This window comes from Rhinichthys klamathensis, unplaced genomic scaffold (assembly GCF_029890125.1).
Source record: "Rhinichthys klamathensis goyatoka isolate OS25496 unplaced genomic scaffold, OSU_Roscu_1.1 h1tg000111l_1, whole genome shotgun sequence".
In the NCBI taxonomy this organism is placed as follows: domain Eukaryota; kingdom Metazoa; phylum Chordata; class Actinopteri; order Cypriniformes; family Leuciscidae; genus Rhinichthys; species Rhinichthys klamathensis.
This window is the reverse complement of record NW_026606649.1, coordinates 12,130,607-12,153,015: the sequence shown is the minus strand read 5'-3', so window position 1 is coordinate 12,153,015 and position 22,409 is coordinate 12,130,607. Positions and strand designations below refer to the sequence as shown.

The 22,409-nt window shown below is 39.1% G+C and overlaps 1 protein-coding gene across 1 annotated transcript in view; it reads left to right on the top strand.

Annotated features, from left to right (window-relative positions):
- Nucleotides 1-6,257: 6,257 nt before the first annotated feature.
- jarid2b (jumonji, AT rich interactive domain 2b) overlaps nt 6,258-22,409 on the top strand; it is a 115,199-nt gene continuing 99,047 nt past the window's right edge. Inside the window, exon 1 of the mRNA XM_056254508.1 lies at nt 6,258-6,844. Within this exon, the coding sequence (XP_056110483.1) occupies nt 6,800-6,844 (45 nt within the window). The 5' untranslated portion in view covers nt 6,258-6,799. The remainder of the gene's footprint in view (nt 6,845-22,409) is intronic.

Below are 22,409 nucleotides of genomic sequence, written 5' to 3'. Positions count from 1 at the left end.
ATCAACCTACAAATGATTTACATGTTGTCTCTCCATATTAAGCTGGGTTATGAGGAAGTATTCTAACATCAAAAAAACAAATGACACTTCAGCTTCAACTTTGCGCACAATGGAAAGTGTGCTATATTGACCTAATTTACAATTATAGCATACTGAATTTAGTATGTGTCCTTAGCTGTGATATGTACCATACCGTCTCACACTTTATCTTGACTTGAAGTGCTCTGGCACTGAAGCCTATAAAAGGTTTCATCAGGTACTGTACTTTAAGCGCTTTCTTGGCTGTTCTAGTCATTAGTCGTATCTTTACCTCTCTCTCTCTCTCTCTCTCTCTCTCTCTCTCTCTCTCTCTCTCTCTCTCTCTCTCTCTCTCTCTCTCTCTCTCTCTCTCTCTCTCTCTCTCTCTCTCTCTCTCTCTCTCTCTCTCTCTCTCTCTCTCTCTCTGACCACCCCACACTGGTGTCCATCACTCTTCTCTCCAGCTGTGGCCTGCCTATGGCCCATTTGTGTTACTTTGTTTCTTTGTGGCTGAGGTCAGAAACACACCAACCCCCTTCTTCTCTCTCCTTTCCCCAACTCTCTCTCTCTCTCTCTAGTAACTCCAACAAAAGCTCAAGCTGGCCTTTGTGCCTGATGCAGGTGTCCAGGGCCATGAAAGGACTCGGGCTCAGAGTGGGAAAGCTGAGGGGTCCATTCACCCAAACACCCACCTGTAGGACAATCTGACCCAGATGAGTCACTCTTTTACAGGCTCAAAATGCTTCCTGACAGACAGCCGGTCCCATTACTTGTGTGGGTGGAATCCGTTCATTAATCTGGCAGAGATAATTCGGCGGGGCTTCTGTTAAGTTGCTAAAGTTATAAGGTCACAGATGGTATTGAAGTATTAAAACTTCATCCTGGTTCCTAACCAGGCATGCCATGATAAACAGGGCCTAAAATTAACACTGTTCCGGTACCAAATGTAAGTAAAGTTCACCTGTTCACATTAAGAATGATAACTATAACCATTAAGTTAAAAATAATTCCTCAAACCATAAAAGAGCGGAGTCCACACTACAACTAATGATAATGACACAAAAGAACAAAATGAATAGAATCAATTTCAGACTTTCAGCGGATAATCAGTAAAATAGCTTCACATCCTATCAAAGAAGCACAATAATAAAAAAAGCAAAATAATCCAATGTCATTAAGGTATGATCAGTTTTTTTTAAATAATTATGCCAAAAATGATAATTTTTACTCAATTCACATGCAGATAAAGCGATAAAAGCATCTCTTCCATGTTAAAGTCACAATGAAATGTAAGTATAGCAACTAGTAGCAAATGTATATATTTTTACTGAGCTTAAACAATAAATGTGAGCTTTGAGTCAATGGAAGTCTGGCATATGTCACCAGAGTGAAGTCTGCCATTATTTCCCGGAATATGGAGTGTATCACAATTTTATTAAACATTAAAAATAAAACATAAAATATTAAAAGGATTAATTGTCTACAAATACGATTACATAAAAATAGATGGGGTCAATTTTTATTTCATGCTAATTTAATTTGGACTTTTTGTTTTAACTACCCATCTAACTCTATTCTGTCAGTTGTTTGGTTCTGTTACTGCAGTGTTGTACAGGGCAGCCCCTCCTCATAGTTATATAATAAATCATTATTACATGTTAAACATCAAATATGCTCTGATTGGCTGTGATTGCCGCATCACTCTGCACTTTCAGCATGTACATATATCAAAGTGTATGTGTTTAGACAACTGATCCCTCCATTATTTACTAGATACACAAGTCACTCACAAGTGATTGTCTTCATAAAGGCGTGGTTTGTAGGAGACTGCAAACTCCTTCCCAGAGGATCTAGCTGTAAAGTAGAGATATGACTGACACTCCTCCCTCTATACTGATCACATGCCAAAACTATCCTGCACTCAAGTTATAAATGGAGATAATGGTGATTTACATCTCAGTACTTGGTAAATTAACTGTTGAAGGATTACAGCAATCAAAACAATCCCTTTTTTTCTGATAAAAAGTAACAATGGTTTTGTGAATGGATTTAATACTGTGCATTTCAACTTGAACAACTCAATTCTACTCTATAGACCTTTTTTTGTTTTGCAGCGCAGCCTTAGCTCACGATTACAAATGTTTGCATTTCATTTACCTGATGCAATTACCCAAGGTGAGTATATTTCCGGAGGGGATGTTCTTATTCAAGGTGTCCAATTATCATACACTGGGACTCTAGTCCCCTGTGCTGGGGCAGTGAGCTGTGCTAAAAACCCAGCATGGTTTATGATCTTGACTGGTCTCGGTGGTGCACAGGGCTGGGTAAAGGGGGGGGGGGGGGGGGGGGGGGGGGCCTAACACCACTTTAATGAAAGAAGTAGAGAGAGTGCAGTCTCAGTACATCATTACAACTTTGACCTTCTTACACCATTGTTTTTACATTTCTGGGGAAAAGTGACTTTAAATAGTAACACCCACTCCCAGCTCAGCTTTGCACTGCAATTCGAGTCTACAGGAGTTGAGCAGTACTCAAAGGATGCCTTATCCCTATCATGAATGTTGAACGAGTTACTCAAAGCAACAGTTTGCCTTGCATAATGACATTTCCAAAACAAAATGTATTGTCTAATTACAGACAGCCACCAAAACTGATGACATATTTCCCCACAAAAAGTTGTGCTTCAAGGAGAGCCTGATTTATGCCGCAATTTATTTCAATTTAATCTTTTAACATGAATATAGATTTTATGCTTAGCTCATAAATCAATCTTGATTCAGTCTCTGTAATTCGCCCTGCTCCCGGTCAGCGAACATCAACCTGAATTAGCCAGTCTGCTCAGCCTCACCGTAACAATTAGTCTATCAAGAGTGAAAGCTTTAATCAATGGCTGGCTTGTCCTTCACTGAGCCCTGTGGCTACAGCCGCCGTAAACACGCATACAGGCAATAACACCACGCTTAAGCTTTGGATTAACAGATCTGTGCAGTGTCATGGTGGCAACTTTTGATAAGGCAAAAAAAAAAAAAAAAAAAGTGAAATGTGCTGCAACTAGAATGCTGGTAAACTCCTCTGGGTCTGACAGTGTGTGTGCGTGTGTAGCTGGCTCTGTCGCAGGCGGTACCTGGGAGCCCCAAGCAGTCTGTCTCATTGATTCAGTTGGGTTTAAATGTCACTCACAACAGAGTCTGGGCAGCCCTAGAGGAACACAGCAAACTACAAGCAACAAAAGGGGAAGAAAATTACATTGGCGTTCCTCGAAAACAACTGTTCTCTCTACTGTGACAAAGGCGGTGGGCAGAAAACCAAAGAATTATCTTCACACCTTACATTTTCAGAGTACACTTGATCCTTGAATGGTCTTTTTAGATATGGTGCTATATAGTAGGCATGATACTATAACATTTGCTACTACAAATGCCCCTAAGGAGTAAAGGGAGTTTCAAAAGAAAGTATTGCTGTGATGTGTTTTCTTGAAACAAAGTCGTTTTAATGGTTTACCCAAGCCATAACTCGTTTCTCTTAAAAGACATCTGAAATTCTCATGAGAATCAAAATGAAGACATCACAGTTGTCTGGGCCAGGACTCAATTTAGTAGTCTAATATTATCTTTCATGCCTTTTAATTAACTGCCTTCTTTTACCAGCTAGAAAAACCACTGAAATTTGCCAAAATGTGTATATATTTCATGATTGAGTAATTATAATTATGTGAATTTTGTGCTTTTTATTTAAGGCTATATTGACCACCTCAAGGGCATTTGAGACTAAACTGTTGGTTTTTTCACATGACAGGTGTCCTCATTGTGGTTATATTGGATATTTTAGTGTTCTGTGCTTACTCTATGTTCAATAACTTCTGAAGTGCACAGAGCAAAGTTCCTGAAGCTCTCCTGAAGGCAAAGTGTAGCCTGTCCAAAAAACAACAAAAAAATGCAGTTGCTGCATGACAAGGAAGTGCTTGTGTTTCACATTTTGTCCATCTGTCTTTTATCCTTGTATCTGGTGTCGCTTCCGAATAAAACATTTACAGAACTATTTGTGTAATTATGTTCCCCCAACAATTTATTATTGATTGAACATGCTGAAGTGCTGCCAACACTATTAAAAGTGCTCCATTTAAATTTGGGAGGCTAGGCGATGAAATGTGATATATGTGAAAAACCAGACTAAAATTTAATTATTAATTCATTCATTATTCATTACTATGTATTGATCCACCATGATCCCTGTTAATGCAATTCATCGGCAAGCTGAGGCTTTGATCAGCAGGATTTGTAAAACAAATCTACAGCATGAATCATGCTTCTCATGTTACTATATGGACGATAAAGCTACACCAACAGATATATTCTATCCATAACAAGTTAAGACAACATTGACTCCGTCTACAAGAGGAACTCTAAATTAGATCTAAGATTATCAATAAACTGCCTGATTACTACAGAACGGGCTGAATTAATGTATGCTCTAAAATAAATAAATAAATACACATTCAGGCATCATGGAAGGCAGCTGTAGGCTAACATCTTGCATTATGCACTCACGAACGAAGACCAGGAGGTTTTCATTCATCTGTCATGTTTTTTGTTCCCATGCAAGGGTTATTCCACCATCACCCATGATGACGAAAAATGTGAATATTCCGTTTGGTGTGACAAACTTGTTTTTGTGAATCACTTATGCAGTCCTTTCAGATTCCTGTCATTGTTTCAAGATCTGATTGTGACTCATTTCTAAAGATTCATTTCACTTTTGTGCAATTACCAGAAGTGATTTAGTATAATACACTATTGCCTGGTTTCACAGACGAGGCTTAAGTCTAGTCCCAGACTAAAATGTATGTTTGAGCAGTTTTAACTGAAAGTAACTTGCACTTACATATCTTAAAATATGTCAGTGCCATTGTTTTGTCTCACACCAGTAATGTTTTTTTTCTAAGGCATGTTTATAAAAGCTACTTAATTGTCCGAATTGAACTAAGGCCTAATCCTGGCTTAATCTAGGCCCTGTCTGTGAAACCAGACTTTTAAGTCTAGTGCACACTAAAAAGCATGTAGCCTTATTTATTTTTTTCAGTTTGTGACCACAAGATTGTAGCCAACTTAGTTCTTATAGTTACGTGTGTACTTGTGACACAGGCTTCAACTAGTCACAGAAGTGCATTTCAATTCTTCTTTATTTATTTGCTAATCATGGTGCGCACATTGTCTAGCAAAAGAGTAGTGTAAAGAGCAACAGAATGAAATTTTGAGAGAATGAAAGAACACCAGAAGGGCAAGGGGAACTGGGAGCAAATATAAAAAGTTAATGAAATTAAATAACTAAATACATCAAATACAGGACTCCAAAATTGTGTTTCATCTATATAGGCCTACTTTTTCTTTGAAAATCAGCACAAAAACTGACCAGGATAAATACTATTTTTTTTGTTATTGCTAAAAGTCCAATATTAGTTGTTCAATGTATATGAACCAATGACGGAAAACAGCAAAATGTGTGCTTTATTGTCTCTCTCTCTCTCTCTCTCTCTCTCTCTCTCTCTCTCTCTCTCTCTCTCTCTCTCTATCTCTATCTATCTATCTATCTATCTTGAGTATTTGAAGAATACATTCGAAACTGTCAACTAACTAATTAATACGCTAAAACTGTTTGGAAAAAAAAAAATGTTTAGTGTTTAATTTACAAAATCATTACAAGACTATACAGGACGACTTTGTCAGGCAATTACAAAATCATTATGTAGTTGTAAAGTTGAAAAATAAAATATAGCTACTAGTTTAGGGCGTTTTACCAGTAACACTGCACAGTGCAGAGTTAACTAGTGGGTAAATATTGCTCTCAATTCTGTAACAATTAGCAAAAACTGTTAAAATATGAAAACGGGCCTACCGTGGAGGAAAACCCGGCCCGCGTGCTTCTTTTTCCCCCACGATGAACACAAACATTTCTAGAGAGCGAATGAGTATCTTACAAGGGGCGCAGTGAAAATTATTCTAGCTATTTAAAAACGCTCCGAAACAAAACGTACATATACAACTGTCTTGAATCCCTCGGAGATGGAAAATATTTGAACTCTCTTCCCTGTCCATACTGAACCCATGTTGATTGAATCGCTCATCCTTTTATTCGGTAACTTAAGTGGTGTTCGTTTCCGTGCCCCTGCACGAAGGTTCATTTCGCGACGCTCCCTAAGGCGGCTGTCCTTTTAAAGTTACCGCTGAGCGTGCTGTCGGGTGTGTGTGATAGGCTGCTTAAAGAAAGAAGCTTCGCCTTGTGTTCAGATGAGCCCGTGGTTCTGCTGGAGAGTTCACTTACCGTCTGCTAGATCCAGCCAAAACGGACCACGAACCCCTTTCCTTTTTTAAAATTGTATTTATTTCATCCTACCATCGGATAAGCCTTTTAAAAACAAGATGTAACTCACCACCGAACATTTACATCCTCACGTGAATAAACCTAACGTTACGTGTTTTAAAGAGCCGGGATGAACATCACTGATGGAAGTTATTGTGGCGAATGGTTTTAACTATGGTATGCCGATGCGATTGTTTATTTTGCCCTTTACCCTTGGCGATGGATCCCTAATTTTGGGATTATCGGTAATTCCACGATTCTACTAGGAATCATCACCGACCGAGGAGGGAATTCTACACAGCCAAGCAAACTAGCTAGCAGTACAGGGGATTTAAATCGCATTGCTCCGGGAAAAAGAAAAGAAGCAGGAAGAAAATTCATGTGGCGATTCTCTCCTTAACAGTAAATCATTTTGGATTGCAGAATGAGCAAGGAAAGACCTAAGAGGAATATCATTCAGAAGAAATACGTAAGTAGGCTATTGATCGTTTGTATGCGGTTGACCTTAAGTTTGTTTGATTGTCTCGAGCTTGTGTCGATGTTAAATGCGTAAACTTTGATCACGGATGGCTCTTGTTGTGTTTAGTCTTAAAAGCAAGGCGTAAATGCATCCACTGTGTTCACAACACTTAACGTAAATATATTAAAAGGGTTTTTTTTTCTCTCAGACGTCGATTTTCCTCGCTTTTGCCTTGGTATCCTCATTGGGAATGCTTATGTTTTGCACGACAGATGTTATCTTACAGAACTCGTTTATAAACCTGGATGTGTTTTGTTTAGTGTTGTTGTTGGTACACAAACTCCAGCGTTAAAACACAATTGTGACTAGAATGGCTTTGTTTGCTCTTCATTGCTTTCCGTCTCAAAGCCGCGAGGACAACCATCGCCTTCTTTTATCCCGAGACTTAATTGTTTTCCCGAACTGAAATCTGCAGGAATACGGTCATAAATTCAACTATGCCAACTACCCCGGTGTATTTGATTTGTTTCTATTGGATTTAATTCGTTCTTCGTGTAAGCAGTGGACTCTTTAATGTATTTAAAGTAGGCTAACTGTGTAGGGAACTTGACAACTGAGCAAGCTCGAAATTGGTGGCAGATGTAGTTATTTTATTTAAGATTCAGAATAGTGGATTGTCCTCAATCTTTACAATTTTAAGTACAAACGCCGAACTAGTAAACACAAGCTTGTGCAGCAGCCAGTATTGTGGGTAGCCTATGCACTGTTCCTGAAACTCTTCTTTTTTTTGTCTGCTTTTTTCTGAGAGTTTCTGCACGTTTTATTGTTTAAGCAGATTAAACCTTGAATGTTAACGGATCGTAATATTACACAACTGATTAGATTAAGCGCATGGAATGTCGTTTATAGTGAAAGATATACAGTCGCATTGCAGAGGTTCGCGTGCAAAAGAAACCGACCATTTTACTATCTCCACCAGTACGTTAGCCTACGATGGGTTAGTGAACCGGCGAGCTTGTCGTGGTATATTGAAGAACATATATAGGGCTTGAACTTTTCTGGATGGGGATTTTATCTCCCCAGGAGCGGAATTAAGCAAGGCTACCATAACAAAAAACCGAGTCTCCTCAGAGACAGCCGACCAAACCCCTATTAGTTAACCCTCAAAGTACTGACTGACTTAACCCGAGTTTTCCAGGCGCTTTACCTGTAGTTGAGAAGTTTCTTTTTATCAGATTTTGTGGTACTGGTGTGTTACATCTCTCACTGTCCGCTTCCTTACTTTGGTTTCTTCTCAAATCAAGCCTGCGCCGGGAAATAATTTCCCGCTGGAGCGTGAACGGGTTAGCTCGTGCAACCAATTTTGTCTGCAGCTTGAAGTAGGCTTGTCACGTGCCCTCAAATTGAACTTTTTTTGTCAAAGTGCCATATTTTGAGCGGAATTGCTACATGGAAATTAGCTTGTTGCTCCTTAAATTTATGTTTTAGTGATATGTTTTGTTATTTCAGTTCATCAGCAACAGGTTAACAGGAATGAAACAAACATCGGGAAGGTATAGGTTATGATGACGCAACACGGAGGCAGTTTCCACGCACATTATCGGCAGTGCTCGAGTTCCATGACATCTTATAGCTTTCCATAAAGGTGATGGAAATTGTCTAACTTTGTGTACTTTTGTTCAGTGTAGCTGTAGTGACATGTGACATGCTACCATGTCAATATGGTAGCACAAGGGAAATGATAGTGATGACAAAAGTAGCCTATTACACCACGTGGTGACTTGTTATCCTCGAGAAGAATAATTCAGTTCAACCCACTGTACTACTATTATTTTAAAAAGCCTTCCTTGTATAAATTGTCAAAATATTGTCAGCTTAAGCTTTGGATTGTATTATAATGTAGTCATGTTTTGTATTCTATTAGTTATCTGGTTTATGACCAATTTTTATTTAAAAACAAATTGTATATGTACAGGGATCCCACTGTCATGGAAATCTGGACATAACTTGGAAGTGAATAACATCTTAAATAATGGAAATATTTATTTGGCTGAAAATGTCAGTTTAGAGCTCTCTATTTTGAGAAATTATTTTAAAAACCTTACCTATGTAATCAAGTGACTGGGAATGTGAAAGACACGTATTGGTCAAAAGGGTGTGAACACTATATGTGTTTAACCCTTTGTATTGTTGTCGTCAACAAAGTCAGAATTAATTTTTAGCAATTTAAAGTTCACTTGATTTATGTATGGTTGCATGTCCGACAGGGATCTGCTTCATCTCATAATGACCACACGTATGGTCAGGGTCAGGAGCCTCTGTGTAGGATGTGTGGAATGGACCTGAACCGTTCAGAACATGGCTGATCATGTCACATCTGTGCAGTGCAGGCAGCTGTGCTAAAATCTGGTCAGGCAAACAACAAAAACAACCTGAAGGATCTGTCCCCCGGGCTGCACAACTCTTGGCCCCTTGGATTCAGCCTCCCCTTAATTAGCGTAAGACAATTATACATGCTTGGCTTAACCATATCCCCTGGAACATGAGTGCAAGGTTTTTTTTTGTGTTGTTTTCTTCTTCTTAAATTTTTTATTACCCCATTTTTTCTTCACATGTGCTGTGAATATTATTAAAATTCATTTAGTGGAAAACGAGAGAGGGAGAAAAAAATATGATAATAAATGTTAATAAGAGCAAACAAGAAAATGCAATTAGACCGTCTCTGATTGATAGACGTATGTGAAAAGCAGAAGGGGAGGGGGGGGGGGGGGGGGCACTTCTGCTTTTAGACGAGCTCCTTTTAATGGCTTTCAGGCCATCCTGACACTCTCTGAAACAACTTCTCTGTATAATTATTTTTGAGGGCTGTTTTTAGAGCGGAGAGTTACGCTGGTTTTGATTTCAGACTTTGGCTAATGAATGCAGCCAGAACTCGCGTTTGTGTTCCTGTTCTGTTGAAGTGAACATGGCACATGGTGTGGGGGGAACGGGGGGTTACCCATGGCTATTCTTCCTCTCTCGTTCTCCCTATCCCTCTCTCTCTCTCTCTGCAGGCCCAGCTGGGGTCGGGCCCTGATTCATAGACGTGTGGTGAGATAGGCACAGCTGCTGTAGGGGCCTTTACAAATGTAAAGAAGCTGTCAGTGTTTGTTTCATCAGGCGTACAACTGATGAGGGCCAAGTTGAAAAATCCACTGCAGTGTGTGGTGCACAAAAAAAGCTGGAAACAAAAATAGAGAGCAGGGCCAAGGCTCACCGAGCCCTCCCTCTGACCCCTTCCCCCGCTCCGAGTCCTCCAGCTTTACAATGTAAATGCGGGCACCTCGTCCATTGCGAGGCTCTGCATGTGTGCGTGTGAGAGATTGTATGTTTGTGTTTCAGCGCCTGCCACTAGCACCACTGCGCTTCATTAAACCCTCTGTTTTAATGCAAATAGTATTTTCCCCCTTTCATTTTCTAAGGATGTGACTTAGCCAAATTCATGGATCATACCTCAGGAGGCCAGCTGTTATAAAAGAGTTAATTTTGTGAGTTTGTTAGTCGAGGGTCGTATTTAAATGAACCACTTTTATAATCCTGAAACAATCTGGACCTACTTTGTGTTACTTCATCATAGACTCATAATAGATAAGAATAATATAAATTCTGATATGATAAAAAAAAGCCTTTTAACTTCTGATATCTGATATTTACTTCTGATATTATAAGTTATTTAATGAACTACAAGTTAGTTGCAAATAAACCGTTTTTGCAAGGGTATAATCAGAAATGTCAAGGGAAAGCAAGAACATATTTGATTGATTCTAGAGGATAGAGATAAAGAGTCTGAATAAACAACTCTTAATAATAACAACTTTCAAACTTGTTAATAACGGTTTAGTTAATTAGATGTGTGATTACTTGATGTTTAGGATTTTTTTTCAGAATTGTAATCATAATGCACACACCTATTTGTGTAAATGTGCAGGTATTTTACAGTCTTTCACATGACAAATGTGGGTAATTTACAAACAATTGTACAAAATTGCATAGCAGCAGAGTATGTGTGAATATCTAAATGTAAAATGCCAGATCACTTGGGCAGAAAGAGGCTGGCACCTGTGACAGGTTATTCATTTTTATATTAATCCTTTTAATTTTCCAGATGGAAATTTCCTCAAAGGAGGTTGCCATAGTTCTCTGCCAAGTGACGATGTCCTCACGACATCATTACGAGAATCTAGCCTGGTGCAGCCATGGATAAGTGTTGCTGTTCTCCTTTATGGCTGTTGCGTCACCAGCTTGGTACATTATGCAATGTGACCTTTTACTTATCGACCTTTACAATCATATGTGATCTAACCTTCACAAGTGTTGGGCTCCTTGGTCAATGTGTGACTGCTTGCACAGGACACACTCCCACATCAGCAAACATGCACGGGCGGTTGCATACGGATGTGCCCACGTAATGTGAGGAATTTGCTCTGCTGACATAAAAACAGGTGCAGCAGCGCTTTGATAAGTGGTACTGCTTAAGTATTGCGCTTAAAAAGAATGTTCTCCCTCCCTGCCTTTCATTCCTCTGTCCTGTACTTTGTATTATGATGAGATAAGAGGGCAGGGCAGAATATCAGATGGAGGCTTTCTCAGTCAGTGGTTAGTAAGCTGTGGTGGATCATGCAAATCATGCATTGGATAGGGCCTGGGCTTTAATGGAAGACTGTATCAGCAGAATGACTGCATGAACTTGCCTTTGGTCTACGTTTCCTTATTTGATGTATTGTTTTGGACCAAAAAAGTGAAGTATTATTGGTCTTTGTCAGGGTCTTGGCATAAGGTCTCTTACAAGGGCGCTGTCAATTTCCAGTTTATTGAAGGTGAGGTCACATTGTCTGTCTATTGTCAATAGTGTAGCATTCTATGAAGCACAGCTCACACAGAAGTCACTTTCAAACCAAGCAGTTTTCTGTTGGTCAACATGGCAAATCCGTGAACTTGAACCCTTTGCAAAATCTGTGGGGGTAAATCTTCTGCCCTCACATGAAGTTCCTGATTATGTGGATTTCTATTGAAAGGACTTTAATCTGCTAAAATGTGAAAGTTCTGTGAAAAAGGTGAGGATTACCTTTACCAGTGCCATTTCAGAGGATTACAACATCTACTTGGCCGCTTTTATTTAAAGTCGGCATGAAATGGAAGTTGAGATTGTCATTTGTTCCTTGTTTTGACGTATATCCGAGTGAAACGGCTTCTGAAATTAGAAAAAAATGTAGGGCGGGGCTTGATTTCGTCCTTCGGGAATTGATTGGATCGTTGGAGTTTGGGCGTTGCAAACAAAATGGAGGCAGATTTGAATGTATCTTCTCTGAGAGGCGTTGCACCGTTAGCCGCACCCTCATCGGCTCTGGCCGCACCCTTTCGCCATTGCACGTGACCGAAAGAGAAGAGTGGTCGTTTCGAGGGGGAAGGGAAGGGTAATGTATTTGATTAAAGATTATAACGGTACATGAATTAAAAAAAAATAATGAAGTGCACAGATAAATAATTTATAATAAACACTACAATATTACATATAAAAAGAAGATTTGTCAAATTTGATTTCATGCCGACTTTAAGCTTCTTTTTAATGGTGCAATTAAAAATGGGCTGGGTCTAGATTTTAGGGTTAGGCCTAGTAACTAGATCTGGACAAAGGGGTAGAACTAGATCTTTTAAAAATTAAGCTAGGTTCACACTATACAATTTTGGAATCATTTTGCTTAACGTAGTAAATGCCAGAATTGGCACATCAAGAAATTACAATGAATTGTTCCCCTTTCAATTTGTATTTCCAGACATGCTCTCTCGGTTCCTTTGTATTTTGTCTTGCTTGCACTTGGCTCAAGCCAGGGTAACCTCACTGATGTTGTCGTGAATGCTGACATGTGGCCAAGACGTGGCAGCAACAGGCAGAAGTCTTGGCAGTAGTACTTCCCTTTCACAACTGTGTTACCCTCTGTGACGCTGACGGACCGTTCTGTTCTCTGGAGGTGTTTTTGTCTTTTCCTCTTTCTTCTTTTATGAATCATCGTGCCATTAGTCTTCGGAATTGCAGTATATTATCCGACACGTTCCGAATGCGCTGATCAGGTGCGGACTGGAATCGACAGTACGTTGTGAAAGCAGCCATATTGAAAACATTTACTGTAATGAGGAAGTGGCTTATACCGTAATCATTTCAGGCTTTTAAAAAATCAGCCTCTGTGGTTTCATATGTGTGTGTGTGTAAGCGAAAGAATGAGAGGGAGAGCGCTTTTAGAAGGAAGACCTCCCCCTAAGAGCGATGTAATGGAAGTGTCTTTGGGTACGCTAACCCTCCTGCCAGAACATTTGTAATTCAGTGCTGCATCTCTCATTAGCCGGCAAAATGCGTGCCACTGGGAGCCATGTGGCTGCTTTTGTGCAAGTTCAGCTGCTTGAGGAGAGGCCAGTGGGGCCTCTCATAGTCCTGACACTGGGGTTAGTCATTTTGTTTAGTGTTGAGGGCCCTAGCAAGACATGTAGTCGTGTAGTGTTTGACTTGCTATGACGACAAAGTGTGCTTAATTTTGCACAGTCGCTACTATGTTAGGAAAGGGTGTCAGATCTGTTCGAGGTGTTGCTCGGCCACAGTATTGTTGTGAAGACACCAGCACAGTGGAAACCACTGTTGAACTATTTACACTGTGTACATTCGGCTTTGTATACAGCATTAATCATTTGTTTTGTGGCTCATCTGGATTCCCAGACATCTGTGCTTGATGTTGCTGTCGGCCTGGTGATTTTCTTTGGTTGGTGCCAAAGGAAACTTCCAGCAGCTAAAGCTTTACCCATTTGAATTCATCCTCCTCATCTCCACATTAGTGTGACTGGTATAATACTATATTAGCAAGATAACTAAAGATGTGATTTTAGAAAATGATAGAATATTGATTGTGATTCTGTTTTGAAAGTTGTGCATTTATTATTTGGACATGTTATGTTAGAGACATGGGTGCTGCTTTGGCTTTTATTTATATCGGACGTTTAATAGTTTAATACAAGATATGCTATTTACACTGAGTAAAGCGTTGTAGATAATGTTTGCAGCTAAATGTAAATAGCAACAAATAGCATATTTTTTACACTAAGTGCAAGATGGATGCTAGTCACACAAGTTTCAGTAGTAGTGGTTTGGTTTTTGTTCCAAGAGTAAATTGTTGAGAAATGATAGGCATGGTTACTGAAAATGGCCTTTGCTCTTTTATTTTGTTGTAGGCTAGTCCTTTTTGAACAAAAATTACTTACTAAAAACTGGATTGGCGTCTCTAAAATAAAGAGCCTTAATAAAGTCTAAATGTGCCAATTTTATTATTATTTTTTTTACCCTTTTATGATTCCGAAATGTTTAGCCTTAGTCCCAGGAAATTTTTTTTGCAAAATGTTTACCATTTAGAGGTACAACAGCTTGTCACTGAGGTAGTATCCTTAAAGGCACAACTTTGTACCTTATTGACTCATTGTAGGATCACAGTAGTACCCATGTGTACATATTACTACTCTAAGGTACTATTATGGGGTGTGTATATACTTTTATGGGTAGACAAAGTTGTCCCTTTGGACATTCTTTTTGACTGTGCACCAATTTAGCAAACAATTTATTGTTTGTAAATGGCGATAAATAGGTCAATGGAAAAAGGCATTATATCGCACTTTGCTAGACACTACTATCTTTTTTTTTTATTTTTTTTATTACAATTGCATGTTCCTTTTGAATGCACAAAACAGACATTTTAAAGAAACGTATAATATATTTTTAGATGCGTCTAATTGCTTTTAAGCATAAGCTAACCCTTATGGCAAGGATCTCCGGTGTCTGTTTAACACTGTTTGAGGTCCCGAAAGGCAAACCTGTCCATGGATTTAATGACAGTCTCTTGTTTAACGCACACAACCTTTTGACAGTCAAGGACAAATCTGACAGGATCCAGATAATATCATTAAATCCAGTTCCAGATAGAGTTTCAGCCATGGTGACTAATGGTGCTGTTAGCTCTGTAAAGTGATCTGAATTTAAATCACTTTTTACACCACAATAAGCTCATCAAAGTCATCGGCTCCAGTCCTCTTGACACGCGGCCGTGTACAACATTATAGCATTTATTTACAACTTTTCCAATTCTCACATTTATTGTCAGGTCGCAAATGAGCTTCTCTAAATGAGCTACTTACTGTTATTTCAAGATAGAAGTTTCAAATTAATTAACATGGAACAAACAATCACTTCACAAGTAAATATAGCCTAATTGAAAGTATAATTTAGCGTTTCCGCAGTGACTAAAAACAGTGTCTTGGAAATAAAAAAAAACATTGATCACACATGCACTTTGCCATCAGAGGGGCCTAGCCACTATGTTTCCATAGTAACCACCCCGGTGCCAGAACACGGCGTCCCTTTTTTTTTTTTTTTTTTTTTGAATCACCACTTGAGTGTCTTAAAAATAGTGGTGCTCTGCAGATGCTGAGAGCTCATAATGAGCTCTGGCTGCTTCGGGGGAGACAGAACAAGCTTCTTAACTGCTCACTCATAAATCAGATATTTTCAACAAATCCACATGTGCTTTTTTGCAACACGTGAAAGGAGAAAAAAAAACACACTCAACTGACCAGAACGACTGAGGTTTCATTTTAATGGGGCCTATTCACACACAAATGCACACGTGTATGTTAACACTAAATGCGTGCATAATGCCGTCTGTTTTTATGCAGGTACTCAACAGCAAGGCTGGGCTGATATTGATTCTGTTGCTGATAAGTGGTGCTTTAGTCCAGACTTGTGGTTAATGGCAGCGTCTGTTAGCTGTTTGTCTGCCGGCAGACGTGAGCTGCAAGCTCCTCTGCTCTTCCTGTCTTGTTGTTTTTATATCATCTCGCTGCTCTACTGGCCACTGAGAGAAGCAATTGAATCAGTGTTGCTCTCATTGGATATACATGTACTTATCGATCTCTGCAACTTTGTGTTTGAAGTCACATGTAGCCGCTTATACAGCTCCCTGCCAATCTGGGTACGAATTACGTGGGTGGTGGGGGTCTGACTGCCATGATTAAAGGAAAAGTTAAATTCTGTTGTCATTTACTCACCTTTACTTTGTTTCAAACTTTGTTTCTTCTATGAAACACGAGGAGATATTTTGAAATTTGTTTCAGCCTTTTTCGTTGATGCAATAGAAATCATTTGGGTCTGAAACAACATTGGACCCCACTGACTTTCAATGAACCCTCACCCAAATGAAAATCAAAACAAAAAGTACAGTATTTTATTCAACATTTAATTTGCATAAATCTGTATGCATTCAGTATGTATGGTTTAAAATATTTAGTAAAATGTATGTTTGTTCTGCATGAGGCACTAAAGGACAATTTGGTTGCATTACATGAACCTCAATCCAAAACATTACCTGTAGGAAAGTTAGCCCCAATAAAAACAATAATAATATAATTCAGACGGACTGGCAGGAGTCGAGGTGAAGTTGCCTCGTATGCGCTTGACAGATTTATGAGCAAACGTATATTATATGATGTCAATCCTGTCACAGTTAATGCAATAATATTGAGTGACAGCATCATGTTCCATGTTTTAATGTAAACACACAAGGTAGAATTTACAGATTTAGTCAGCTGTTTATTTCAACTGCTGCAATTTAGCAGGAATGAATGGTTTCACAATTTCTTGCGAATATTTTGCTGAAGCGTCTTGTATTTAGTGTCTGTGAAGGGCCAGAGATTCTCCGCTGGCTTCTTCCTGTGGAAAGTCTCTGCGGCAGGCGAGGAGGAAAAAAAACGACTTCTGTTTTCATGCAGCCTCATTCATGCACAGATGTGGGAAATCACCTCGTTTTTGGCCTTGAATTTGTGTTGTATTCAAAATGAAGGATGTAAATGCCCTTTTTTGTAGATTTGTTTTTGCATTTTGACAGGAAAAATCTCCCCCTCTCCACCATGAGCCTTCTTTACAAGTGAATGCTGGATTTATTTAGTGCTTTTTTTCTCCCTCCCTCCCGTCAGGGATCTTTCTTTCATATGTACATAATCACTTTTCACATACGCTGATTGCTCTGCTAGCCTACTTTCCTGCTCACCTTTTCTTTATCCTTTTATTGTTCTTTTCTTTTTCTGTTTTCTTGCGTTAACTGGCCTTTCCAGCGCCTCCCTGCTGACAGACTGGGAAGGGAATCATCTGTGAGAAAGTAACTGCAATCCATGAGGTGAAAATCATTTCTTAATTGCTGCGATTTAGGCAGTGACCTGCTTGTGTGAATGGGTTTAGTTTGATCTGAAAAACGCCCTGAGCGAGCTTCTAACACCTGTCTGCCTGTCTGAGGCCCACACTGCCTAATCGGGACCAAAAAAAAAGCTGGTCTGGTAGGAGGAAAACAGCGGATGCTTTGTTTGGCTGTAGCGTGTGTTAAATGGGCGGCTTGCACATTATGATCTATTTTCCTCTCAGACAGTATGGATTTTTTTGCTCTGCGGTGTGATAATTAATGGCTAATGTGTAGAATATAATCTCGTGCTCTTCTATTAATTTAACTCGCCTCAATGGCACATACATGTTCAGAACAAGCTCACAGACTCCAGTCACCATTTCAATTTCAAATGATTTTCCACTACTCTCTTTGTGGTCATTTTGTCTTTTATTTATGTATACATATTTTTAACTGGCATCTGGGCACATTTAAAGCAATTTAAAGCAATCTGACTTCACATTTAAAGCAATTTGCTTTTGTTTAAAACAGTTTTATGGTACAGTTCTTGCTGTTCTTTTTCTTTAAGTGTTTATATACCGTTCAAAAGTTTGGGGTTAGTAAGATTATTTATTGTTAAATAAGTTAATAGTTTTTTTTCAGCAAATACACATTAAAAAGTGAGAGTTAAGACATTTATAAAGTCACAAAAGATTTCTACTTCAAATAAATGCTGTTCCTTTGAACTTTCTATTCATCATAGAATCTTGACAAAAAAGTATGACTTTTTCCACAAAAATATGCTGTTTTCAACATTGATAATAACAATAAATGTTTCTAGAGCACTAAATTATCAAATTATAATGATTTCGGAAGAATCATGTGACAAGAGTAGAGTAATGCTGAAAATTCAGCTTTGCCATCCCAGGAATAAATTAAATGTATTATTATAAAATATATTAAAACAGAAATGTTATTGTAGATTGTAATACTATTTCACACATAACTGTACTAACATGCCTTGCTGAAGAGACTTCTTTTAAAAACATTACAAAATCTTACAGTCTCCAAACTTGTTTAATGGTAGTGTATTAATGGAGAGACTATATGGTTTGTGTGAAATCTCAGATGATTAAAATAATAAAGAGATTTAAAAATAATATATTCATTTGAACTGTAAATAGGTAAAATGTTAATGTCAACTACTAATCTGCTGTTTTGCATTTCTGAAGTCTTTGTGAGCTGTTCTTGTAAAATATGTAGAGGTATGAAAAGAGGAAAATTTGAGACCGTCGAGTGCAGAGTAGGAGAGCTCCTTTTTTTTTTTTTTTTGCATGCAACTCTATTTCGGTGTGGTGGAGAGACAGCAGGTCTTGCACAGTGCCTGTCTGTGGCCACCCGGCCGCTGTGCTCCTGTCAACTGTCACTTTCTGCTGTGGTTGCATCCTTCAGCACCGGAGTAACTGGTAATCTTATCTCACTGTCAGTTCGCCTTACTCTCTGCCTGCCTTCTGAGCCCCCTTTAACCCCTCGAACCTCAAGCTGCCGCCAATCTGTCACCTCCCCTCTGTCTTACGAAGAAAGATTGAGAGAATGAACACACGTTGAACTCCCATATTTGACCTTATTATTCTTTGACAGTTTCTACACTAATAAATCCAGCTCTGCTGCGCTGACTCACAATCCTGTTTGTACTGGTCTAATATTGATTATCAAAGCAGTTATTAGGCAAGCATAGCACTCAACCATGGTAAAATAACTAATGTTCCTTATCAATTACAATATAAGGAAAGAATGCATTTAAAAAAAAAAAGTAATCTACTGTATAACCTGTATAACTGGCTACTGTAAAAAAAAAAAAAAATTGAAATGCACCTCATCCAATTGGATTTTAGGGCTTCTGTCAGGAAAGTGTGTCCCGCCACTGAATTAAGTCAGTCCAGGAACCCGAATATGTTCCATTGGCTGCAACCCCCCCTCCGGCCCCCAACAATGAAAAATAAAATAAAAATAAAAGTTGGGATAATCAATTCAGTCAGTGCCTCTTTAAAAACACAAAATCACTTTGATGTATGTGGTCTGAACAATGTTATTACGTTGAGCAATCTCTACTGAAAGACCAACTTAAACCAAAATAAGCTTAGCTGGTCTGCTGACTGATTTTTGAGGAGTTTTGGGCATTTCCAAGAAACCAGATTAAAGCAGTAAAGACCAGCTAACCATCTTAGGCTGGCTTTAGCTGTTTTGTTAGCAGGGATGTCCTTTTAAATCATGTAAACCAGTTTTGGTTGGTTTTAGCTGTTTTTTTTAGAGCGTGGGATGGCTTTGCCATGGCTTTGCCATGCATTAAATGATATGCTAGCATACAATCAAAGCTATAGATCATAAAAGTAGAGATGTTCTCTTTTAAGTCTTGAGTTTGGCAAGCTAACTCGTTGACATGATGCTAGCACAGCATGAGGTCTTTTTATAAAATGCAAATAAAACATCTCTCAGAGTGTATTCTTAGAAACATCCAAAAAAAAAACCTTTCTCGCTGTGGTAGTTTTTTTATTGTACGGACTTTTTACAGTCCTTAAAATAAAGATGGTCAACTAATAGCAGACCAGCTAATCGCTAGTGGTTTGTCAGCCACAGACCAGTGGCATTGGAATCCCGTAGAGGAGAGCCCCTTCCAAACTTGAGATCGGTTTTCAGCCTAACTCTTTTTGGCTCTGTATTATCCCACCAGATTGTCCTCTTCCTCTAGCTAATGCACTTTTATTTGGTGTAATGTAATAATGATGTCTCTGTGAGAATGGTCAACGTTCTCTGCCTCTTTTTGGGATATGAATGCTGTTGTCACGAACTGTCCCCTTGATGTTGCATAACGTGCAGTGCGCAAACCATCAACCCCTCTCACGGGGGAAAGACCGTAAATCAACCAGCCACTGTGGTGACACAAATGGTCACAATGGCTTGATCTTTCATGCTTGACGACGTGCCTGAAAAGCGCAAATTGAATTTGTGCTGAGCATTCATGTTACCGCAGTTCCTGAAAAAATGGTGGGTTAACTTTGTACCTTTGAACTAGTTGACCTTTTAGTGGGTGTTTAAATCGGAGGAACAAAGCAGTTTAGATGAAGGCCTCCACTTAACACTCTCGTGCTTTCTAGCCAGAATATGGCCTGGCTGGGCACAATGTTGCATTATGGGAAATTGAGGTAGAGAGGGAACTGTGTGTTCTCCACACCCTGGCTAGTTTTGGTCACTGTGTCTATGATGTTTGGGCCTCTCCTTAAATTTAAAGGAATCAAAATCCTGTCATCATGTACTCGCCTTCATGCTATTCCAAACCTGTAAGACTTTCTTCAAAACATCTCATTTTGTGTTCTGCAGAAGAAAGAATGTGTAATTTTGTTCATACAGTCAAAGTTAAATGTGTCCAAACAACAGAGCCCATTGACTTTCGTTGTATGGAAATCCACGCTGAGAGATTTTTCAGCGTCGTCTTTAGTGTTTCACAGATGTAAGTCATACAGGTTTGCAATGGCATGTAGGTGAGTAAACCTTTTTTTATTTTTTTTATTTTTATCGCCCACCAGGTAAAATATCATCTGGTCACAAAAAAATTTTAAGAGCACACTTCTCATCAACAATATTTAGGCAACATTATGTCTGTGGCACAAATGGTGCAATATGAGTTAGGCTATGCACTCAAATTTAACAGCTAGGTTTAAGGGACTGAATTCCCCAAACCCAAGTATGAGTAATGATAATGTGGTATGTGTTTTTATGTAAAACTGCTTATTATTCTTTTGAATATTTACCTCAGATGTGAAGTTTGACCAAGGTTTAGGGATGGGAATTGATAAGATTTTATCAATATCAATGCCACTAACGATTCTGCTTATCGATCCAATTCTTTAACGATTCTCTTATCGATTCCTGATAGCACTGTGAGGGAAAAAGTAGTCTTTTTCGGGGGAAAAAACAAGTTGTTTTATTTGTTTTAAAGCTTACACTTGACTAAGCAAACTGTACTTTTTATGTAATAAATGGAACCTTATTGTAAAGTGTTACCGATTAGTTATACACCGATTAAACGCCCCGTGAGTTCAGTGTTGGAAAGATCATTTGTTTTAACCATTCATTAAAACGAATCGGTTCAAATGAGTAATTAGTTCGCGAATTGGACGTGTCATTATCGGACGTGTGCTCGTTGTGTGATTATCCCGGAAGTTGGGACATCCCACAAGATGTGTGTCATCACAGAAAACATTTCATCACTGGATCGTTTTTTTTTTCGTTTATTTGAAGTGTGATTATGTCAGCTGAATGTGCGGAACACTTTTCAGAGAAGATAAGGCAACGTATTTTAGCACAATTCACACCCAGCGGCAATTCAGGAAAAACAAATCTCCGAATGCTCCACAAAAAACTTTAGTCTCCCTACCTTACCATCGTGTCGTTTATTTTGATTAATATGTGCGAGGGAGAGAGGAAGACAGCGCTTAGTTTTGAGACGGTGAAGCCTACTTTCGCCTTGCTCCGAAGAGAGAGAGTGCGTGCGCGCGACCGGGGCTCTCTCGCTCTCTCTCTCTCTCTCTGCTCGATCAGTTTAACATGCGCCCTGTCACAAGCGCAGCGGTTCATCTACATTACCAGAGAGAGACAATTTTACTCACTGATCAAATAAGACTTTGCAGGACAAAGATTAGCTTTGGACGCGGTGCTATGGTGCTTGATAAAGGACAAAAGGGACAGAGCAGGAGCATCGATAAGAGGACTCGTTAACGTCGAGGGCATACAATATCGATGGATCGTAAAATTTAGAACCGGTTCTCGAGTGGAACCGGTTTTCGATTCCCATCCCTACCAAGGTTTGTAAATTTGAGTGGATTCTCTCTCATGTACTGTTAATTTGCTGTTCTCTTGGCAGGAGACCAGATCATTATACAGTTAGGATGACACACTGAAGGTCTATTTTGAAGAAAAGCCATAAAGTCTTCCTTTAGTGTATTTTTACTGATGGCTAAATTGAGGCTTGTAGCAGAAGAAAATTGAGTGCGGAGGTTTTGAGGTTTTTACTTGACGGGCTCTTCTGGGAGATGACTGGCACACTTTCAGGGCCTGCTTGTTTTTCGTCTGTCAGGGAAAGATTGGACAGATTGCACTAATTCTTAGTGTTTTCCCATGTCTTCTCCAACAAAGGAAGTGTGCTCATATATGTTATTATTAATGCTAAAATAAGAGAGAGCGTGCTCAAACCAACTCTGCTTTTCTTTACTGTTGTGAGGCAATCTGGTAGGTCTATGCAGTGGTATTCGCAGGTGGGGCGGCTTAACTGTCAGGTCAACCGTGCATGACTGTGT